Source organism: Saimiri boliviensis, chromosome 7 (genome assembly GCF_048565385.1).
Source record: "Saimiri boliviensis isolate mSaiBol1 chromosome 7, mSaiBol1.pri, whole genome shotgun sequence".
NCBI lineage: Eukaryota > Metazoa > Chordata > Mammalia > Primates > Cebidae > Saimiri > Saimiri boliviensis.
The window spans coordinates 4219613-4242787 of NC_133455.1; the positions used below are offsets into that span (position 1 = coordinate 4219613).

At 46.1% G+C, this 23175-nt stretch overlaps 1 protein-coding gene across 1 annotated transcript in view; it reads left to right on the forward strand.

Moving 5' to 3' along the window:
- SLC15A4 (solute carrier family 15 member 4) overlaps positions 1 to 21362 on the forward strand; it is a 28836-nt gene extending 7474 nt beyond the window's left edge. The window contains exons 2-8 of the mRNA XM_010347674.3: positions 1211 to 1506; positions 5701 to 5869; positions 6343 to 6420; positions 6854 to 7022; positions 13246 to 13401; positions 14842 to 15000; positions 20225 to 21362. Coding sequence (XP_010345976.2) covers positions 1211 to 1506; positions 5701 to 5869; positions 6343 to 6420; positions 6854 to 7022; positions 13246 to 13401; positions 14842 to 15000; positions 20225 to 20385 — 1188 coding nt within the window. The 3' untranslated portion in view covers positions 20386 to 21362. The remainder of the gene's footprint in view (positions 1 to 1210; positions 1507 to 5700; positions 5870 to 6342; positions 6421 to 6853; positions 7023 to 13245; positions 13402 to 14841; positions 15001 to 20224) is intronic.
- Positions 21363 to 23175: the final 1813 nt, after the last annotated feature.

Below are 23175 nucleotides of genomic sequence, written 5' to 3' on the forward strand. Positions count from 1 at the left end.
ATCTCTGGTTCTCAGGAGATCAGATACAATCGTTGTGGGTAGTGGTTTGGCCTCACTGAACAAATGCCACCTGCAGTGTTTCTCTTTGGGGCCTAAGTGTGTTTGCGGGGTGCCTCATGGTATTCACATGTAGCTCAGTAAGGCATGGAGCTTTGTAACATTGGTTCTAACACTTACCTGTGAGTAGAAGTCACTTGGGAAGTTGTTTGAAATGCAGATTCCTGGGCCTGGGCCCCAGAGACAGTGATTCAGCAGGTCTGGAGTATGGATCCTGTGACTCTGTTTTTTTTTTTTTTTTTTTTGAAACACAGTTTTGCTCTTGTTGCCCAGGCTGGAGTGCAATGGTGTGATCGCAGGTCACTGTCTCCTGGGTTCAAGCAATTCTTCTGCCTCAGCCCCGCCAAGTAGCTGGGTTTACAGGTGCCCACCACCAAGCCTGGCTAATTTTTGTAGTTTTAGTAGAGACGGGGTTTTACCATGTTGACCAGGCTGGTCTCAAACTCCTGCCCTTAAACCTCCCAAAGTGCTGGGATTATAGGTGTGAGCCACCACACCTGGCTGACTCTGTTTTTTTTTTTTTTTTTTTTTTTTGAGACAGAGTCACCTCTGTTGCCCAGGCTGTAGTGCAATGGCATGATCTCACTGCACTCTCCGCCTCCTGGGTTCAAGCAGTTCTCCCACCTCAGTCTCCTGAGTAGCTGGGATTACAGGCATGTGCCACCAAGCCCAGGTAAATTTTGTATTTTTAGTAGAGATGGGTTTTCACCATATTGGTCAGGCTGGTCTTGAACTCCTGACCTCATGATCCACCCACCTCACCCTCCCAAAGTTCTTGGATTACAGGTGTGAGCCACCACACCCGGCCTGACTCTGTAGTTTTAAAGAGCATTCCAGATAATTCCAAGGCAAGTGGTTCAGATACTTAGAAAAATTCTATAGCAGGTGGTCCACATACTCAGAGAAATGCTCTAGGATTTGTTGGAATTTAGTGTAATTAAGTGAAACCTATGAGCACCTGTAGTAATGAAAAGCATAGGGTGCGGTTTTTGTGAAGCAATCCGTGAATGTTTCTGTAAACACCATGTTAATTGTGTTACACTTCCTAAAGGTTGTGATGACAACGGTAATTTTTAACCACTTGACTGTATATGTTGTTCATCCTTGAAGACTATCATATATTTTCAAGTGTCTTTCCTCCCTGTTATTTTAGGTTAAAGATCGAGGTCCAGAAGCCACTAGGAGATTTTTTAATTGGTTTTATTGGAGCATTAACCTGGGGGCGATCCTGTCATTAGGTGGCATTGCCTACATTCAGCAGAACGTCAGCTTTGTCACTGGCTATGCAATCCCCACCATCTGCGTCGGCCTTGCTTTTGTGGTCTTCCTCTGTGGTCAGAGCGTTTTCATCACCAAGCCTCCTGATGGCAGTGCCTTCACCGACATGTTCAAGATACTGACGTATTCCTGCTGTTCCCAGAAGCGACGTGGAGAGCGCCAGAGTAATGGGTAAGCCCTTAATTCTCATCTTGGGCTGTTTGATAGGACTTATCAATCTCTTTATTAACATCCTCGCTTAGGTTTGTTGTGTGCTTACCATGTGCTGGGCCTGGGTGAGTGGTTTACATGTTTTCTCTCCTCTAGCCTTGCATATCCCCAAGGAGGCAGGTGCGGTATTATTATCCCCATCTTAAAGACAGGCCAGTGGCCTGATTCAAGAGCTCATGCTTTAACCCCCACCTTGTACTTCCTCTCACTGCCAGTGTAGACGGAAGCTCCTTTAGTGCCAGATTATAAAGGTAGAAATTTGCAGAGGGCATCGAGGAGACAGAAAACATGCTTGATACGTTTCTTTTTATTTTAAAAGGTTTTGAAATACATTTGGATGAAAAACTAAGCAGTTGCTAATGCTGTCAGTACCTGTCTCTACTCTTGAAAAAGTAAGCCACTACCTCTTCCTTAAAGGTCAGCAATTGATCAGGTTGGCATGGGCTCAGTCATACAGCAGTCAGGTATGTAACTGTGACAGGAAGGTACAGTCGCAGAATGCGAGATGCCCTGAGGGTGATCAGATGATCTCATGGGACCTACCCAGTGTTAGCACCAAAGTCCCCTGAACTGGCGTTTTAAAGCTGAACATCTTGTGTCCTCAGAACCCCTCCAAGTCACTGGCTAACTATGGCTCATGCTTGGTGATGTTAGATGCCAGTTAATAAGGAAAAGTGCAGACCTTAAGCCCGAGAAGAGAACTGAGAAATTTTTGTGTTGTTCTTTATTGAGGCGTCATTTACAGGTAGTGAAATTTACCCCTCATTGCTGAACAGTGCTGTGAATTATGACAAACTCATTCAGGTTGTATAAGCACCAGTGCAGTCAAAGCATAGATTATTTCCATCATTCCAGAGAAGTCTCTGGGGCCTTCTGGAGTCAGTCCCCTGATGGAATGTTTTATCAGCGTAGAAATGCCCGGTGGCCAGCCCATCACTCGGCCATTGGAGGGAGCATCCTGTGTCTCCGAGCTGTGCGTCCCACTGTGGCGTGGCACTGGCTGCTGGGTGTTCTTCTCCAGGCCCACTCACATATCTGCCTCCCTGCAGCTTGCCTGTGTTTGTTTTGCTGATGTGCTTAGAGCCATAGCGAATGTGTCTGACACCTTCCACGTGGTAGATTGAAACTACACCAAAATAGCCCTGTGCGCCTACTTCTTTGCTCCAGGCTGAACATCTCTTGATTTCTCCAGCTGTCCCTGTGTGGAGTTCTGGCAGATCTCACCAGTCTGAATGACCTGTTGGAGATGCTGGTGGGTCACTGTGGCATTCAGACACGTGATTCAGCAGTGCAAATGGTGGGACGGCACTGAAGAATTTTCAGTAATTCAAGTCCAGGAGGCTGAGGTGGAAGGATAACTTGAGCCCAGGAGGTCAGGTCAAGGCTGCAGCGAGCCACGATCGTGCACCACTGCACTCCAGCCTAGGCAGCAAAGGGAGACCCTAGCTCAAAAAAATAAGAAAGTAGCGCCATCTTAGCTGACGCTAGTCTTTTGCTAGGGATTTATTTGATTAGACAAAAGCAGTGTTTCAGATCCTGGAAGTCTTTTTCAGGGACAACCCTTAAAAGTTTCAGTATCTGTGTGGGTGGTACCCTGTAGACATTTCTGCCAGAGAACAGCATTGTTTGGTGGACATATTTGGGTTTTAATGCACAAATGGCAGCGTGGAGAGGGTTTGGGGCAACTTTTACTTAGGAAACGGATTGCTTCCTGAGTAATCCCTGAGGATTGTTTTTGAAAGTCTTCTTGGGCAAAAATAAGGGGGGAAATGTGGGGGCTAGCTTGATGGTCTGAGACGTGCTCAGAGTCTGCTGTTTGTATGAACTGGCTCTGTGACCTTGGGCAGGTGACTGGTCTTGCCAAGCCCAGCTTTCCTTTTTGTACAGTGGAGATGGATTCATCTCAGGTGTGAGGCCTGAGCACAGTGATGAGTGCAAGGCCCTCAGCAGGATGCCAGGCACATGATTAGGGCCCGTCAGTGGCAACTGCTGTGATGAGGGTGCCCACAAGAAGCTGGGTGTCCAAAGCCTGAGGACGCATGACATACCCGGCGTTTTTACAGTCACGGCGCTTCATTTCATCTGGCCCAGTCTCAGCTTCAATCCAGGTGGATCTGTGTTTCGAAGATGGTACAGTCCTTGCTATTAAATGAGAAATGAAGGTACATACTTCGAGATACGTACTTACTTGAGAACCTGTGAGAACCAGTGCACTGTCCCTGGAGAATACACACACATTTATATGCAGCCTGCACAGAGACTCGGGGGCACAGATATCCTGAAACTGGAGCCCATAAACTTTTGTGGGGAGGAGCAGAGGGCTCTTGTGGGTGTTTGGGTGTCACTTGTGACCATGGCTTCATGTTGGACCCTTATATGTTGCAAAATAGTGCCCTTAACAATGTGTATAACCCGGTGAAGCATCCGCTGCATCTTCACTTGACAACTTTTAAATACTTCAGTGATGTAACGCGAAAGTAATATAACCAATAACTTTGCTGAATGATTCTTTGTGTGAAAATGGATTTGCTATGTGGTATTTAAAATTTTTAGTGAAACTTATTTAGTATGATGTGGTAAATCACTGATAGTATCTGTGTTAGGTACAAAAAGACTTTTAATTTCCTTTTTTGGAAAAAAAGTAGTACTTGAAGAATGTTTTCAGGTGAGAGTATTTGTAATGTCTTTGGAATTTATTTTCACTTTTGGGTGTTTTTGTTTCTGATTATTTTCCCCCATGAGACTAAGACCATCAGGACAGGTGCCCTCTCCTTTAAAAATGTGCTCCCTTGTCCGCAGCCCCCAGGTAGAGCAATGCAGCGCCCGCAGCAGGGACTTGATCAATATTTGTTGGATCGAATTAGTTTTCCTGTCCAAAATTTGGCTAAAATATTAAGTTACAGGTTTTAGCTCTTTTTTCCCCCCTCTGAATGTCCAGACTTAAAATGTCGGCTTTATAAGATAAAAGAATTTAAAATTGCGCCATAGTAAAACGGGACGTGAGTTAATAAACTAGAAAGCGGACAGGTGCCGTTCCTACTGGCTTCCCACAGTTAAATGCAGTCTTAATGGGACTTGACTCTCTCCTGGTACTTCTGGCTTTAGAGAATAGTGTACGCTTTGTTTCTGCATTTTACCCCTGAGATCCTTGGTGCCTGCTCCTCATTAGAGTGTTTTGGAGCTGGGAGAGAGGGTGGAGCTCTCTAGTGGGGCCTGTTTATTTTCTAAATAATGAAGCAGGCCCAGAGGCAGTAAGTGAAGCGCGCTGGTACAAGAGCTGGGAATGCCCGGTCCATGTTCCTGCTGTGACCCGCAGATGTGAGGGCAGTAGCAGGGAGTGGAAGCGCGGTGGTGTCCTGCGCGGGTCAGGGCCTCAGGCTCTAAAGCCAAGACTGCCTGGATCCAAGTCCTGGCCGTACCTCGGGCACCCTTCTCATTCTCTGTGCCCAGGTGTCCTCGTCCATGCAATAGGGCCCTGAGGAGTTTGAACACTGCACCGTTAATGAGGGAGCGCGTAGGGCACAGTGCACTCAGCACTTCCCGCTTCCTACTCTCAGAACAGAGCCAGGGACATCCTCCTCTCACCAGCATCGCTGCCCTCCCCCTCAGCTGTTGCTTAAGCCAAGAGCTGACAGCTTTCCTCCGAGAATAGAACCTGCCTCAGTCCTGCCGTCACTCAGTTTAAGCCAGCAGGGTTTTATTAGCAGCATTAGTATTGGCCGTCAGGTCTTGATATTTGATAAATTAGCTAATTAAAAATTGACACAATCCAGTGCATTTTTTCACATGTTACCCAGTAGCATGGCTGGTGTCCTTCCCAGTGTCAGGTGGAGCTGCAGGCTCTCCACACTGAGGCAGCCGAGCTGGCAGCAGCACTAGGGCTGAGCTCAGCCGTGGTTCGGACTGTCATCACAGATCTTGCAGCCACGCCAATTGTACTTTGACTAGAAAGTCCCTTTGTCAGCTGTTTTACTCCATCCTGTGACATTTAGAAATAGGTAGCTGTGTTCGGTGTGTACATTTAGTGAGCGATGGAATGAGTTGAAGCAGATTTCATACAGTGAGCTGGTTTCCTACCTCCAAACGTAATTTGTGACCAAATAATTGATTGCTGGGAGGGGAAGAAAACTAATTCCTTCATTTTATTTCCCAAAGTGAAGGCATTGGAGTCTTTCAGCAATCTTCTAAACAAAGTCTGTTTGATTCATGTAAGATGTCTCATGGAGGGCCATTTACAGAAGAGAAAGTGGAAGATGTGAAGGCTCTGGTCAAGATTGTCCCTGTTTTCTTGGCTTTGATACCTTACTGGACAGTGTATTTCCAAGTGAGTGGTGATAAACAGGTTCACTTTCCTTTATCTTCCTATGAAGTCTTGCCCTAGCACTTGTTTTGGCCATTTTTAAAGTAGTTAGGACTAGGTGATTTTTTTTTCCATGAGTCTGTGGAATCTTGGAATTTTCATTTTTAGTTATGGAGTCATTTTGGCTGCTTTAAATATTTTTAAAGCTTTTCTGAAAAAGAAGCTGAGAACAGGTATGCTTCTGGTTTTCCAGGCCCCTCTTGTTAATGTAGTTTCTCCTGTGGATAACTGGCCATTCTTTTTCAAAATCGATCTCCAGAGGACTTTACAATCACCAGATAGTTGACTTGTCTGTTTTCAAACTTAAGCCATTGTCTGTCCCTTGGAGTCACTGCTGTGTCACATCTCAGAGTCTAGTCTAGGGGAGGGGCAGGATGCTTAAGAGTGTCTTAAAGCACAGGTGATTCACATGTAATAATACTGCTTTTTATACCCAGATGCAGACGACATATGTTTTACAGAGTCTTCATTTGAGGATTCCAGAAATTTCAAATATTACAACCACTCCTCACACGGTAAGAACAATTGTAATGATCTGAAAATTGTCGTTTCGGGCTTACGTAATAAATTGATTCCTTTTACCAACTGTAAATGTTTTATAAATGCTATCAGCACAAACAAAAAAGCACTGTTACTGAAATAGAGTTTTTACTTATTTTAGAGAATATTTTTCATTGGTTGTATCATCGACTAGGTTAGGTTGACCAACCTCAGTTAAACGTTACTTAGTATTTTTCACCTGATTATTTTCCCCTCAAGGCACAGAAAAGCAAATGCAGATTCATTTAGAAATAAATCTTTTCCCAGTTTCATTGTCTCTAAACTGCAGAGGTTGTACCTTGGAGAGGAACTGTTCTTCACATGCATTTCCCCATTGAGGTGTTTGTTCTCAAGACAGGTGATGACCTGTATTACTGGGGACTAAACGCCTCCTGTGTTTCCCCCCAGCTCCCTGCAGCCTGGCTGACCATGTTTGATGCTGTGCTCATCCTCCTGCTCATCCCTGTGAAGGACAAACTGGTTGATCCCATTTTGAGAAGGAACGGCCTGCTCCCGTCCTCCCTGAAGAGGATCGCTGTGGGCATGTTCTTTGTCATGTGCTCGGCCTTTGCTGCAGGTAAGAAGTGTTTCCGTCTGGCTTCTCCTCGGGCCTGACTTGGGCAGTTGTGGATTCAGAATATAGTGTTCACACCTGGTCATGCTTCACGCTGTTCAGGAGATGCCTGTCTGTAAAAGAGGATGTGTGTCCGTTATTTTACACCACTGATTCTTTACTTTAAACTTTAAAATAAGTTTAAGATTATTTTCTTAAGGATATGTCATTTTTCTTCTGGTACTAAAACCATTGGATTTCTCTGAAAAGTGACTTTTGGACTGAGTTCAAGGAAGTTTGTTCTCTACCTACTGATTTAGAATTAGACTACTGAATGCTGAATAGATGACATTTTATAAATTAAATGTACTATATAATTCTCAAGGATGAGAGTTGCACCTTCTGATTACCAACCTTAGGTTTATTAACAAGTGTCAGGGTGCCTGTGAGTCCTTTGAATTTTTTGTGTAGAATTCTGCATGCATTTTTCTGGTGACAGAACTGTTTCTAGATTGTTATAGGCTCATGGGCAGCGTCCCCTCCCCCTACAAATCAACCTGGTAAGAACGAATGCTGAAGTCTCTAAACTCTGATGAGGAGAGTTGTCCTGTTAAGGGTTTCCATTCTGTTTTCATAATTTGTATGTTCTGAAATGAGTCGTTCATCTTTTGCTGATAAAGCTGGGTATTGCTGACTTTCTCAATTATTTTGGAGTTCTTCCTTCATTAGTATTTGAAAATTATTGAATGATAAGATACCTTAGTTACATAATAAGAAAAGCTTGATATTCTTGAATCAACTGTATATTATCTGCTGTTATGAGGACTTCAGTGTTAAGCACTGCTGAAATGGAATTTAATATTCTCAAACAATGCTGCCTTCATAGCAGCCTTCATCTGCTTTTGCCAGACTGAACATATTGATACAGTACTTAATAGATTTTTAAGAAATTAGTCCCTGGGCTTAAGAAATCTCTATTCTAGAGACTGGGACATTTTGGAAGACGATTGCATTTTCTTTTGTTCAAATAGTTAATTAAAGTGAGGTCGTGACTGAATGAAGTTTTTGCTGTGTGCTTTCTTTATAATTCAGCTTCTCTCCCAGAGCTGTGGCACATGGGGAAATAAGCATGGGCAGAGAAGAGCTGAATCACTGCAGGGCTCTTGGTGCAGGCTTCAGTCAGTGCACACGCCGATGGGCTGTCTGCAGGAACAACGGTCTTTGCACTGGAGGCTGTCTGCCTGTCTGTCCTACCTCCCCAAAGTGCAGGCCCAGCTTTGGCTTCAGACCTCTCCCCCTGTGTCTGTGCCCTGTCACCACACTGGTTGATGCCAAGGAAGGGAGTCCTCGTTCCCTCCCTGTGGGAAAGAAGATGTCGTTGGTCTCCAGAGGCTTTTCCAGTAGATACTTTGTTTGGGCTCCTTCCCTAACATCCTCTCTTTTGGTTTCATAAATGGCTGAATCGCTTCTGTAGGCTGCCTTGAGAGTCATGCAGGCCATTCTGGTGGTTTCTGTTTGCGCTTGTGAAGGAAACAAGTGCCAGGCGAGTCACTGATGAGATTTCCCAGTCGCGCTCCGTCCGTTCTGTCTTTAGAGTGCTTGCAGAATACACAGTAGATCAAATCCAGTGCTCACTGACCAGAGTCAGCGGGCTGTGCACCGTGCTTGCCTTCTTAGTGAGTGTTGGCGCCTGTGCGGAGGCAGGTGCTCTGACCTAGTGTGACTGCAGCAGCCCCAAACCCTCCGAATTGGTGACACAGAAGTGGGAGACACACAGCACGTGTGCGTTCTTTTTTTTTTTAGGTTTGCGATCTTAAAAAGCCTTTGTTTGCCACGTGACCCAATATTGGAAAGAAGCTTTAACCATCAGTAGTTAGGAAGAGTTACATATATCTTATAATTTGACATGAGTACAATTTATTAAATTTATTATAAACAGCTGCCCATGTTTGATGCGGTTTCATTCCCACCTCTAGTGAGTATTATGTAGGGATGTTAATAATCTTTGAGTAGAGACTTGAAGCCATCCTAACAAACTAAAATTTTAGTGCTTCACCACCTATACCCATAATCAATCACGGTCTTCCACTTAGTGTTGTGCCTGGCGGAGGCCACTTTTTTTCTAAAGATCTTCAGATGCACATTGGGCAGGTCCAAGGAGCTTCTTCTGCTCAGCTTAAGAAAAAAAGTATGTTCATTTGTTAGATTTAATTTTTCACCTTAAAACATTATGTATGTGTTCTTAAATTACAAGAGTAAAAAGATGCTCATTGGAGAAGAGGAAACCTCAGAAGCGGGAAGGAGAGAATGAAGATCCACTGTGCCCTTAGAGCTGCTCACTACTCTTATGTTGCTCTTGGTCTTGTTTGTGTCTGTGCACATGCATCTTTTATGGTTTTGCAAAAGCAGAATTCTATTGTGTAAGCTGATCAGAGCCTAAGAAAAATCAAATGTAAGAAAGCTATGAAAGTATAATAAAAGTTATTAATGGCAAGAAGAGGACCAAAAGCGTGTGAGCCATAAACTACGCATACGCACACACACACCCAGTTGGAAACACTCAAATTCCACCACCCAACCAAGGAAATCCTCTAATAACATTGTGTAAATGCGTGGGGAATTATAAAAGTACATGATGTATGACTTACGTTTATACTGTCCTCTGTAACCTGCTTATGAAAAACAGTGTATCATGAATATTCTTTCATGTGAGACACTGAGCTGGGTAGGCTGTTTTGGATTCTAGTTTGCACTGTTTGAGTAATCTTTACAGTGAAATGTTTTTACTTACCTTGTTAAATGCCAAGAAGTGTAGTCATTGTATCACATTAAGGCCTGTGGTGCACGTGACTGAACGGTCTGGCAGGAAGGTAGCAGGCCCTTCCATTGCCGCAGGTGAGTGGGTGGGTGATCCACCTGAATCACTGTGCCTGGTGATCTGCTCTTCCCACTTTCTGTGTCGTGGGGACTGTGTTAACCACAGCTGTTGCTAGGCAGTAGTCACTCCTGGGCTTCAGAGCATGGATGGACATCCTGAAATGGAGGCAGAATCAACTGAGGACCTTTCTCAGGGAAAAAGGTTATAGCTTTCATTAGAAAAGAGTTGAAAACCACTCATCTATAGCAAGTTTTTAAAAGTTATACAGTCAACTTATGGTCATTAAAAATAGATACAAAAGGAGGCTTAGGTTCGTCCATGATCCCACCATCCAGAGGTGACCACTGCAGCTGTTTTTGTATCTCCCTAGAACATTTTCTGGGTATGGCCAAATTACTTGCTTTAAAACAGGAATGGGACAAACTCCTCAATTTGTTACCTGTTTTTGTTTACTGAATGCTTACCATTTTCCCATATCATTAGTTATTACATTTAAATTGTGCTTTCTAATAGCTATATCATATTTTGTTTTTGAGTGTTATATCAGTTTTAAAAATCAGCACTCTTAGGCTGGGTGCGGTGGATCACAAGGTCAAGAGATGGAGACCATCCTGGCCAACACAGTGAAACCCCGTCTCTACTAAAAATACTAACATCAGCTGGGTGTGGTGGTGCACGCCTGTAGTCTCAGCTACTCGGGAGTCTGAGGCAGGAGAATCGCTGGAACCCAGGAGGCAGAGGTTGCCGTGAGCCGAGATTGTGCCACTGCACTCCAGCCTGGTGACAGAGCGAGACTCCGTCTCAAAAACAACAACAACAACAACAACAACAAAACAGCACTCTTCTTACTTAGGATGTTTGATTCCAGTTTATTCTTATTTCAAACAAGACTATGTCGTCACCCTTAGACGTAAGCGTATATGCACTTACCTTACTGTTTGCCGAGTGTCACCTACTGGATGTGAGAGTGGCGGGGCGCAGTGTAGTGTGTAGAATTCTCGTTTCCTAGCATCCTTGCCAGTACTGATTTTTTTTTTTTCTGTTAATCTTTTCTTAGTTGAAGGGTTGAAAAATGGCATATTATTGTTTTAACATATGTTATTAGTGATGTTTAAGATTCTTTCCCAAAATTTCTGAAACTCTGTCATCTCAGGTGGGTCATGGTCCAACTGGATCCCCACAGAATGTAACTGTGCTGGTTATGTTCCGTGCACAGTTTGTGTTCCCACTGTTCTAACAGGTTCTCTTTTTTGTGTTATATAATAGATCATGATTGTTTAAGGATTTTAAATTTTTATGTCTTAGCTTATGAATATTTTTCCCATTTAAAAAATTTCCCACCGGGCACGGTGGCTCAAGCCTGTAATCCCAGCACTTTGGGAGGCCGAGGCGGGTGGATCACAAGGTCAAGAGATCGAGACCATCCTGGTCAACATGGTGAAACCCCGTCTCTACTAAAAATACAAAAAATTAGCTGGGCGTGGTGGTGCACGCCTGTAATCCCAGCTACTTAGGAGGCTGAGGCAGGAGAATTCCCTGAACCCAGGAGGCGGAGGTTGCGGTGAGCCGAGATGGTGCCATTGCACTCCAGCCTGAGTAACGAGTGAAACTCCGTCTCAAAAAAAAAAAAAAGAGAAACTTCATCTCTATTGAAAACACAAAAATTAGCCAGTCATGGTGGTATGTGCCTTTAATCCCAGCTACTTGGGATGCTGAGACACGAGAATTGCTTAAACCCAGGTGGTGGAGGTTGCAGTGAGCCAAGATCGCGCCATTGCACTCCAGCCTGGGCAACAGAGTGAGACTCCGTCTTTAAAAAAAAAAAAAAAAAAAATTCTATAATTTTATGTATGGAATTTTGCAACGTTTTATACATTTCTTTAGGTTCTCTATCTTTATGTTAAGTCTATTGATCTTTTATATATTTTTGGTTCCTCATAGGTGGGATTTTATAAAATTCCACGAGCTTCAGTGAACTATTTTCAAATGGCCACTCTTTGTCTTCAGATAATATAATAATAATAACTGCTGCACAGTTCATCCTTGGCCAAGTTTGAGGCGACCACAGCTCTGTGCCGCCAGTCAGCTGCCCTGTCGGGGAGGAAGACTGTCATTTGAGGACAGTCCCCACTGTCACTGCAGCCTTGCCTGATTAAGACGCCCTCAGATGCCCCTTTCTGGAGCAACTGAAAGCTCTAAATAGTTTGCTCTCCTTGCCTGGGTCTGCATTTATGTTTCTCCAGTGAAGGGTGGGGTGGAAGGATTGGGTTTCCTTGGATGCTCTTCCAGGGTGGGGCTACTGGTTTTCTGATGGAAGTAAGCTGTGGGTTGGCTCAAAGGTCTGTCTCTGCCTTCATCCTTGGGAATGTTTTTACTTTGTTTGGCATTTCGGTTGAGATTCAAGGTGGAAAGTCCAGAATTTATCTTCTCATCTCCTGTGAATCAGAGCTCGGTCCTTTCTCATGCTCAGGTTTTAGATGGGACATTTTAAATATTTTCATTCCATTGCCCTCTGACCAGAACTTTGCCTTTCTTCATAATCATGTTTTAAAATCAACATATCTTTACATATGCCTTAAATATTAGGGTCTGTGGCCTAATTTGCAATAAAAGTGTTTTTTATAAAGTAAAACTTAATGATATCTTTAATCTAAGGACGTGGACCAGCAAATAGATGCTTTGATGCTTTTACACTTTATTTCCATTGATTGATTTTGTTTATAAAGTAGCAGCTTCTGCCCGTGCTTTCCTCATGTCTTTCTGTTACACTTGGTAGGGGACCAGTAACTTACCCTGAACCTGCAGTGAGATCTCAGTGCTGCTGAGAGCAGGGGTAGATTTGTGAAGTCAGCTTACTTTGTGGCGAAGATTAACCTCCCCTATACAGGGACACCAATATCCTCATCATCATTTGTTGTTATGATAATAAATCAGTGGATCACCTTAGATCCATCACTGTGATTGGAAAACATCTCAGCATTGCCTCCTGCTAGGGAAAATGTCACTGCTATTCCTTCTGCAGTTGGACTGTTTAACTTTCCCTCCTCGCCTTTGCAAGAGACAAAACAGGTATGAGTGAGCAATCCAGATATTTGACGACTAAATAAAACACATTGAACATCGGATTTTATATAAGATGCTATAAAAAGCTGAAGTGAAGTAGGTGTGCTTTGACATGACCTCCACTCAGCCTACTTCGGAGGCTGAAGGCTGGGAGCCCCTGAGCCCTGGGGGCAGCTGTGATTAGACAAGGTCCTTGCACGCATCAGAGTCAGGTTCGCTACAAAGTCTTATAGCAAACATCAGTTTTTAAGATTAACTGTAAATGTTAATAAATGAATATTACACTAACCTACTTTTGAATTCTAGGAATTTTGGAAAGTAAAAGGCTGAACCTTGTTAAAGAGAAAACCATTAATCAGACCATCGGCAACGTCGTCTACCATGCTGCCGACCTCCCGCTGTGGTGGCAGGTGCCGCAGTACGTGCTGATTGGGATCAGTGAGATCTTTGCAAGTATCGCAGGTGAGGACCTCTAGTGTCGGCGGTGTCTGAGTCCAGGCACACGCGTGAGCGCCCTGGCATTCTTACCGTGTTGTTGGAGTATGCTGAGATAAGAACAGCGCAGCACTTCTGTCGTTTTTGGCAGAATGTGGTTTAGCCTGTGGATCGGTAAGTAAATACCAGCACCTGGGCTGAGGTTCTCCTTTCTTGGTGTAAAAACGGTATCACAAAATATTTTCATGCAAGTTTGTTAACTACTCTGTCAGTGCCACGGGACAGAGAAGAAGAAAGCAGCCCCGTTGGGTAGTTCCCAGCAGGGCCCTCCGCGGTGCTGCCCCGGTGGCTGGGCTGAGCTCACAGCTGTCAGTGCGCTTCATTTAGATGCACATGAGGAAGCAGATTGAATTTTTAGAAACATGTTCTCACAGGCCTCCCTTTCCCTATTAGTGAGATCCTGTAGTGGGGGAACAAGTGTATTCTGGACAGATCTGTCTGGCTGCTGAGAGTGAGGCAGGAGAAGATTAGTTACATGCAGAGGTGGATGGATGTGTGGGCAGTAGTCGGGTGGTTTTCACTTGAGAAAACTTAGGCAGAATTGGCTAATGAATTTGTAAAGGGAATAAATCACAACGGAATGGACTTCTGTTTAGAACACACTGCACATATCCATGTCTAGTTATCATAAATTTATAGATGGGCTTGCCGAAATAATTTTAAAGTATATTGCCTTTGTCATGGTGGCTCACACCTGTAATCCCAGCACTTTGGGAGGCTGAGACAGGTGGATCACTTGAGGTCAGGAGTTCGAGACCAGCCTGGCCAACATGGTGAAACCCTGTGTCTACTAAAAATACAAAAAATTAGCCAGGCATGTTGGCATGTACCTGTAATCCCAGCTACTTGAGAGGTTGAGGCAGGAGAATTGCTTGAACCAGGGAGGCAGAGTTTGCAGTGAGCCAAGATCATGCCATTGCACTCCAGCCTGAGCAACAAGAGCAAAACTCCATCCCAGCAAAATAATAATAATAATAATAATAATAATAAAGTAGATTGCCTTTGAAATAGAATCCTTATGTAGCTTTCCCAGTTTAGTGTATGTACTTGTTTTCAAGCTCCCATTCCTTGACAATATAGGACAATTTTTTTCTTTAATCTCTAAGGAACACAAAAGTCTAAGAGCCAACAAATCACACCTTTAAGCTTGAGAGCAAGGAGTTTAACTTTCTACTTATTAAATGTGTTAGGAAGTGTCCCAGTGGCCAGGAGAATGAGAGCTGGCCTGTCGCCACTGATTTCTTGATGGCCAGTAAGCATCGCCCTCCTAGTAGGACAGAGGCTGTGCCTGTCTGCAGGACTCAGTCCCTAGGAGATCCCGTGCTTCCTTTGTCCTGTTAGGCGAAAGTGTTGATGCCGTGTGTTCCAGTGCTCCTTTAACAAAAACAACCCTCCCTCTCTCCTCAGGCCTGGAGTTTGCGTACTCAGCTGCCCCCAAGTCCATGCAGAGTGCCATAATGGGCTTGTTCTTTTTCTTCTCCGGCGTCGGATCATTCGTGGGTTCTGGACTGCTGGCACTGGTATCCATCAAAGCCATTGGGTGGATGAGCAGCCACACGGACTTCGGTAAGAGCCAGAATCCTGTCCCTTTTCAGAAGAGCCAGTGAGGGGAGGCGTGGGGACTGAGGGAATGGCTGAGTGAGCAGAGGTGTTTCCACGTGGAGGGGCCCGTCCCGAGCTGCCTGTCCACACTCGTTTCACTGCACTGCAGTTTACCTGCATCAGGAACAGTTTTCAAGAGATAAGCACATCTGTCTGCTCATCCCCGGCCCGGCCACAGCCCAGCGAGCAGCTGCTGCGCCCCCTGCTGCTATGGGAACGTCCTGGGCCGCGCAGCGCCTTCACCACCTCCATCCAGCGCATCTTCCCGAGGCGGCTGGACCTGCACCACAGGTTTCCCTCTCTCTCTTTTTTTTTTTTTTGAGACAGAGTTTCACTCTTGTTGCCCGGGCTGGAGTGCAACGGCACGATCTCGGCTCACCGCCACCTAACTTGGCAGTATACTTTTGCCTTTTCCTAACAGTCCCTTTTCTGATATGAAAAAGACTGGGATAGATAGTAAGTTACTTTTAAAAATAAACATGACTTATGATCAGTCATAATGGGTTTTACAATTAATACCAGTAGGTGGCATCTTGAGTGGTGAACAGAGCCACTCGTAAAAAACAGAGCCACAGTTTTGCTTTCTCCAGGTTTACGATTGCTTGTAAATGGACCTGGCAAGTGAAGGTTTCTTTTTTCTTTTCCTTTGTAAAAATATTTCAGCTATGAAAATAACCTTGGTACATTTTCTTGTATAATCTTGTGGCATTTGCTCTGGTCTGGTCATATGTAGCCACTTAGGTTGCAGATCCCCTTGAGAGTCTGATGAACATTTAGGAATTTTTCTACAGAAATTGCAGAATTCCCAGAGTCCTTCCACTACTATAGGCCTGTGGAGTCCTAATATAAGGCCCAGAACCCGAGGCCACCAATGTGCGTGGACACTTGTCACCAGTGTTTTCTGGCTGTGGACGCCACCTCCATGGCCAGCTTAGGGCTGCTTGCTCTGAAGAGGGAAAGTGGATTTGGGTGACACGGGAGAATTGCTTGAACCAGGGAGGCGGAGGTTGCAGTGAGCCAAGATCGCGCCATTGCACTCCAGCCTGGGCAACAAGAGCAAAGCTCCTTCTCAACAAAAAAATAATAAAGTAGATTGCCTTTGAAACAGAATTTCTTCTGAAGATGAACAGCCCAGGAGTAATATACACGTGCACAGTGAGGTCTGAGGATTCTCGTGGGTTCTGAGTGTCACGGAACAGACTTCCTTCAAATCAAGACTCAAGTCCATAGTTCTGAAGACAAAGATTCTGTTTCTTGGTTTTTATCTTTAAGTGTGTCTTAAAGGATTGGCTTGTTTTTGTCATTTTTGTTGCTTTCCAGTCATTTAATCCTCATTCTTAATTTAATTTCACATCTCAGAGTTTATCTTCATTCATCATTTCTGACAGGTGGTTTGTGGATTCCCCTGCGTTGGTGCACTCAGGGCGAGTGTGCTGGGGTGGGCTGGGGTCTGTCTGTTGTTTGCAAGGATGGGAAGTGTCTCATGAAGGAGGCGTGTTTCCAGCAGCCCCAGGTGTGCCCTGGGCCGCGTGGCAGCCTCCTGGGTTCACAGCAGTAGGGAGAGTTGGAGCTCATCTGTCAAGCAGCCCTTGGCGTCCTGGGTGGAGAAATAAAGGCTGTGACGTGGGAAATCATAGGAAGCCCACTCCTCAGCGTTCCCTCAGAATTCGTGTGCTCTTGGAAGGGCAGCAGCTCTCGGGCCAGGTTCCGGGGGTGTCTGTGCCACCCTGGTCCCCGTCCCTGCCTCAGCATCTCGTGATTGACACAGGAAATCGCTTTCTATAGTCACAGGACCATGAAGGGAGAGTCCCCAGAGTTTTGCTACATTGTTTCTGAGGCCGCCCTCCCAGCAGGCTCCTTTTATTGGTGTTATTTAAACTGGGGAGAACATGCATACCATGGTAGAGGTCTCAGATCTGAAGCATGCAGCCTGTGGTTTGCAGTCTAGATCTAAATGGAGGATCTTTTGGAAGCCCTCCTTGGGTCTCTCCTTAGGTTACTGGCCCACCCAAGGTAAATCCGCACTGCTCGACGTCTGCCCCCACAGGCTACCCTGCCTGCCCTGTGCTGGGCTGTGGCGGTCTGCTTTCACCAGCACTCTGCCTGTCAGCATCTCCCTGTACTTCGGAGTACCGCTCCTTCGTTTATCCATGCCGCTGTCACTGAGCGCCCGGGTGTTAGCAGTGTGGGGCTACTGTACATGCCTGTCCTGCATGTTCCCCTGTGTGACCCAGGGGGACAGATGCACTCTTTCCTCCGGGGCCCAAGAGTCTTGTCTGTCAGTTGTCAAAAACCCCAGTGTTTGCCATCTTCTTATGTCATTATCCTTCTGCCTGTGAAGAGGCCCAGGAATGCACGGGAGATTTTGACATAGGTGTGTCCAAATACCCTGTGTAATGCCACCCTAAGACAGATCCTGACGTTGTGTGATGTGTGTCTGCTGTCTGAGGCTGCACCACTGCGACCGCTCAGACCTCACCACCGGGCCGCACCACCGCTCTGGCTCAGACGCTGCTCAGACTCCACCACTGCTCTGGCTCAGACCCTGCTCAGACCCCCCCCACCACTCTGGCTCAGACCGATACACTGCTCCGGCTGAGACTGAGACACTGCTCCTGCTCAGACCCCACCACCTCTGGCTCCGACTGCATCACTGCTTCCACAGGGCAGAACAGCCTTTTCAGTTCACGTGGCCTGCCAGCTTTAGCAGGAAATTTTCAGTAACTGTTACATTTAGGGGAGACTCTCTTTCAAAATAGGAACATCAAATGATATCATTGATATTTTGATGACAACCTCATCCTGGTAGCATCAAATGCCAATGTTGGGGTACCAGTGACAGCCAGTGCCAGGCTCCAGGAAGCTGGGGCTTGCATTGCCACTGATTGTCCAGGACAGAGCCTGGCAAGTGATAAGGACTGAATATTGTAAAACATCTGTTGAAAGAAAGAAAACTTCAGTCTGGTAGAATTTAGGGTGTTAGCAGCTCTCTTTCCAAATCAATAGACACAGGAAATTATTATCTTCTGTAGTTGGTGTGAATGGGCTTTCTTAAAAATGTGAGATCTTACTATACAGATGTTTGTGGTTTATTTATTTATTTATTTTTGAGATGGGGGTTTTCACTCTTGTTGGCCAGGCTGGAGTGCAGTGGCACAATCTTGGCTCACTGCAGCCTCCGCCTCCTGAGTTCCAGCGATTCTCCTGCCTCAGCCTCCGGAGTAGCTGGGATTAGAGGCGTCCGCCACCACGCCCAGCTTTTTTTTTTTGTATTTTTAGTAGAGACGGAATTTCACTACACAGGGCAGGCTGGTCTTCAGTGCCTGCCTCAGGTGATCCACCTGTCTCCACCTCCCAAAGTGCTGGAATCACAGATGTGAGTCACTGTGCCCGGCCCAGACATGCATTGCATTGTGTTTATTTGATAAATGCACTGTTGAACATGTGTTAAACGTTCAGACAGAAAAAGGAAGTGTCAGAATAACCCAACTTTAAAAAGATCTTTGGAAGAAAGGAAGTCTCACTTTTTAAAATAGACAAATGAGAAAGTGCTTTTGAAGAGGAGCAGAAAATGGAGCAACTTGATTCCAAAGCACTCGCTTCCCTCGTGACGTTGCTGGCCACACGTGCCTGTGACCTTGTCGTGCAGAAATTTGCAGTGGTGCTTTCCAGCCAGCGGTAGGTGGTGCCCGCGGTGCAGGGACAGGGACGGCCGTGGTGGTGGCGGCAGCCATGCTGGAGAGCACAGGGCGATGTGCGGACTGGCCTGGACCATCCTGGATGATCAGTCGTGACAGGCCAATGTCCTTCCGTTTTCTGCACACCGTGTCTCAACATTCAGTGGTGATGTTAGCTGGTGCTTGCTAAACTGCTCGCTGCTGGAGAGAGTGCCAGTTTGCCGAGTGGACAGTTCCAGACCTTGTGACGGGGATTATGACCGTGGCACGTGCTGCTGGCGCCCTCACTGTGTCCAGGCTCCCTCTTGAGCACTTTTTCTGAACTGCTGCTCCTCAGTGCTTTCCCCATTTTACAGATGAGGAAACTGAGTACAGAGATCTCAGACGCCCGGATTTGAGCCCTGTCTCTTGGGCTTCATGACCCATGACCTGAGCCTCTGCACTGTCCATCCTGCTAGGGATGTAAACGTTGCTTGTAAAATGCCTCCGTAGTGCCTGAGACTGAGTTGGGTATTCAGTGTATACTAACTCTTGTTATTTAAGTATGCAGAGGTATCTGCTGTGTGTCAGTTTGAGGATGCTAAAACCCAGACATATTTAAGACACATTGAGAAACCAGCTCATCTCTTGCTTTGATACATGGAACGCATTGCCCAGCTGTCGGCCATGGTGCGTTGGGGGTGTTGTTTCCTGTCAGTGACCCAGGTAGTGACTCCAGAATTCACGATGTTCAGGCTGTGTCATCGTGTGATCTGCGATGTGAAAAAGCACACGGATTCTGTAGCCAAGTTACAAAGACGTTCACCTCAGGATTCGATCAGGAGATAATCGGGTGCTCTCTTGTTATCTTCATGTCTGCCTTGCTCAGAAATACAGGCCAATCATAACTGTAAGTGGAGGAAGTTCCCTTGACATAGATGAGGGGCAGAACACGGCCTGAGGGAAGGCAGGAAGGAAACCACACCAGACCTGCCAACACTGTTCTGGTGGCAAGAGCACAGGAAGGTCATGTCTGCACCTGGCCCAGATGTTCTGGCATGGGGGGACTAGCAGTCACCGGAGGCTGGCTTGGCAAGTGTCCGCTTGCTCCTGGTTTGCTGGCTTGCCGCCTGCCTTCCGGCACCCTCTGTGTCGACGCTGTCCCCTTCACCACCTCCTGTGTCTCTGCAGACTACGCAGGGGTTTTCCTGAGTCCTGGGGAGCTCCTTTCCTCCAGTTTCCTCAGGGAACCTACTCCTTTTACCTCGCAGAAGAGAGGGATGGGTTGCTGGAGTAGGTGGGGGGCTACAGAGAGCCACCTCCAGAGCCCCCGCTGGAGACATATCCAATTCAGGGAGCTTCTCCATTGGTTCTGAAAGCAAGATACTTGCGTATCTTGGACTGCAGAGACAACATTCATTTCTTTTTTAATGACTCCAGTTAAAGCTTAGTAGGAACCGGATGAAATAGTCAAGTCTAAAACCCTCTGTAGCAGTGCAGCTTACCTGCGGCTCTCCTTTTGTTTTCTCCAGGTAATATCAACGGCTGCTATTTGAACTATTACTTTTTTCTTCTGGCTGCTATTCAAGGAGCTACTCTCCTGCTTTTCCTCATTGTTTCTGTGAAATACGACCATCAGCGAGACCATCAGCGATCAAGAGCCAATGGCGTGCCCGGCGGCGGGAGGGCCTGACCCTCCTGAGGCTGCGTGCGGTTTCTGAGGCTGACACGTCAGGAACTGACAGGGTGCACTGAGAACAGGCAAGACTTTAAATTCCCACCAAATGTCTGACTTCACTGAAACTTGCATGTTGCCTGGATTGATTTTTTTCTTTCCTTCTATCCAAAGGAGCTAGGTAAGTGCCTTACCGCAGCCTGTCTCCTGGCACGCCGGGCCCGGGAGGAGAGCTGCAGATTTCCAGTGTGTTGTGTGTCATTCAAGGTCTCTGTGAATCCTGTAGCTGGTTCCCTTTTTCACAAAAACCCACAAGTGGAGTTTGCAAAGTCTTGGGAAACTACACATGATAGTTGGCATCCCAGTTTCTTAAATAGTATCGCCTGCTTCCCATAACCATATAATCTCACTGTAAAAAATAATCAACTGTTACTTACATTGAGGAAAGTGAGGATTTTTTTTTTTTTTTTTTTAAAGCATGGTCAGATGCAAGGATTTTGCATCTATGACGTATTTATGGTTTCCTCCATAAGAACAGTCTTACGCTTGCCATGTTTTTTGATTTAGGCCGGTAGTAAACACATTTCATCTCCTGCTTCCAAAAGTACTTATTTTTCAAACCATCGACATTACTTTTCTTTAAGACCAGGCATGCATAGGTGTCATTTGAGACCATCTGTCCTATCTCAAGCGACAGAGCAACTCACGGGTATTTCACACCTTATCTAGTCAGTGCTTATATATAGCTTTATTTTGGTACGATTGAGACTAAAGACTGATCATGGTTGTATTGAAGTAAAACAGTCTTTTGAACAGAAATAGTGTAATTAAAAACAATTGGAAGTGTCAAATGTGAACTTGAACTGTTTGGTCACATTTTTGTATTGTTATTGTACATGTATCTGGCGCTTCCAAGTTCATTAATAATTTTTCTGTATTTGTTGCTGTATTTTTGGCATAACTTTATTATAAAAGCATCTCTAATTTGTGATCCATGACCTGGTTCTTTGTGTGGTTTGTCCTCGGTCGCAGTTAGTTTGGCACGTGCACACGGGTGTCATGAGGATTCGTCACCTGTCACATGAAAGGCGCAGAGCTTCCCGAGTCAGAACCTGAAGGGGTTGGGGAGGCGCGTTCCTGCACAGCCCTGGGATGTGCCAGGGCGTCTGCTGATCCCTCAGCCGCCTCTGCATTGAAGGATAGTTTCAGCATTTGGATAGGACAAAAAACCCTCACATTGTTGTTCATGTGTAATACAAAGTATAGAAAAACCACAGAAAAATATAAGGAAATTTCAACCAATGGAGGTAGAATAAAGACAGATGACACTCATTTTATCACTGGGGCTCAGAGGGGCCGGCGGTGTGAGTCTGGGTTAAAAAAAAAGGGGAAGTTTTGAAAAGCCTTGTGCTAGGGAGGATACCACTCTACAGAGACAGAATTCGTGTCTTCAGGAGATATCACATGAAAAATAACCCATGATGCCAAACAGGTTTTCTTCAGAAGGCCTTTGCCATGCAAGGGGAAGGGCAGGTGGCATCGGGAGAGCTCTCGGACCTTCCTCCTGTGTTTGTGCCCTCAAGGCCCTGGGCTGTGTGAGCCGTGAGTGAGCAACCACCCCCCTCCCTACGTCATCATCAGCTCCCGCTGTCCAGCCAGCCGCGCTCCCAGCTAGACGCACTCTCAATGTTGCAAGGGGAATTCTCTCCAGAAAGTCAGTTGAAGGGTTGACAAAGTCATCAGGTTACCAGCCTGTGACAGTGCGGTGAAATAAACATTTGGTCTGGACCCTGAATCTTGGAACAGAACTACAAGTCCTGTAGATAGGGCACTGGGAGAAGCCCGCGGTTATGAAATGCGAATTTGCTCTTTGACCCCTGGACCCCAGCTCCTGACCTAGAGCTGCTAAGGCCTTTGTCATTTCCTGGGTGATGGGAGCATCTTTCTTTCTAACGAGGCCATCTGTGGAGGCCCCTGCGCAGCCTCCGGAGGGCGCCGCATGCTTGGGGAGCCAGCCTGTGATTGGCGGTGGGAGGGAGTAGAAGGTAGAGTCGATCACCAGTGGCCAGTGATAAAATCAGTCCTGACTACATGGTGAAGCCTCCATAAAACCCCAGAGGCCTGGGTTCTGAGAGCTTCCTGGTTGCTGAACTCACGGGGGTTCCCCGAGGGTGGCACCCCCAGGGGCACGGGAGCTTCCCAGCCCCCTTCCCACACCCCTCACCCTGCACACCTCCACCTGCCGTTCCTCTGTGCCCTGTCACAGCCTTGATGATAAACGGGCACACGAGTAAAGCATTTCCCGAGCTCAGAGCCGCTCTGTCAAATCTGCCGAACCTGCGGAGGGAGTCGTGGGAGTCCCTGCTTTGTGGTCGGTCAGAAGCGTAGGTGACCAGGGCACCAGCCCCATGGGCCTGAGCCCTCAGCCTTGGGATCCTGATGCTGCCTCCAGGCGGGTCGTGGCAGGGCGTGTTTCAGGACATGATAGGATGCTCCATGTCCCCCAGAGCGTCGCAGGACATGGGCAAGGAAAGCATCTTTCCCATCCAGTGTCAGAAGTGTTCTGTCAGAGTAAAGGCTGTTTTTTCTTCAGACAACTTCTTACATTTTCATGTGAATTTCAGTAGTAGTTGATCAGGTTCACCCTACAGCATGAAGCAGTAATTGAATGAATAAGCACAAAACGTATCTACCTTGGTGTGTGTGTGTGTGTGTGTGTAACTGGCTTTTATTGGCCTCATGAAGCAAATGTCTTCTCACTCCTCTCCATGTGAAGACGCTCACTCCAACCTTCTATTCAGGGAAATT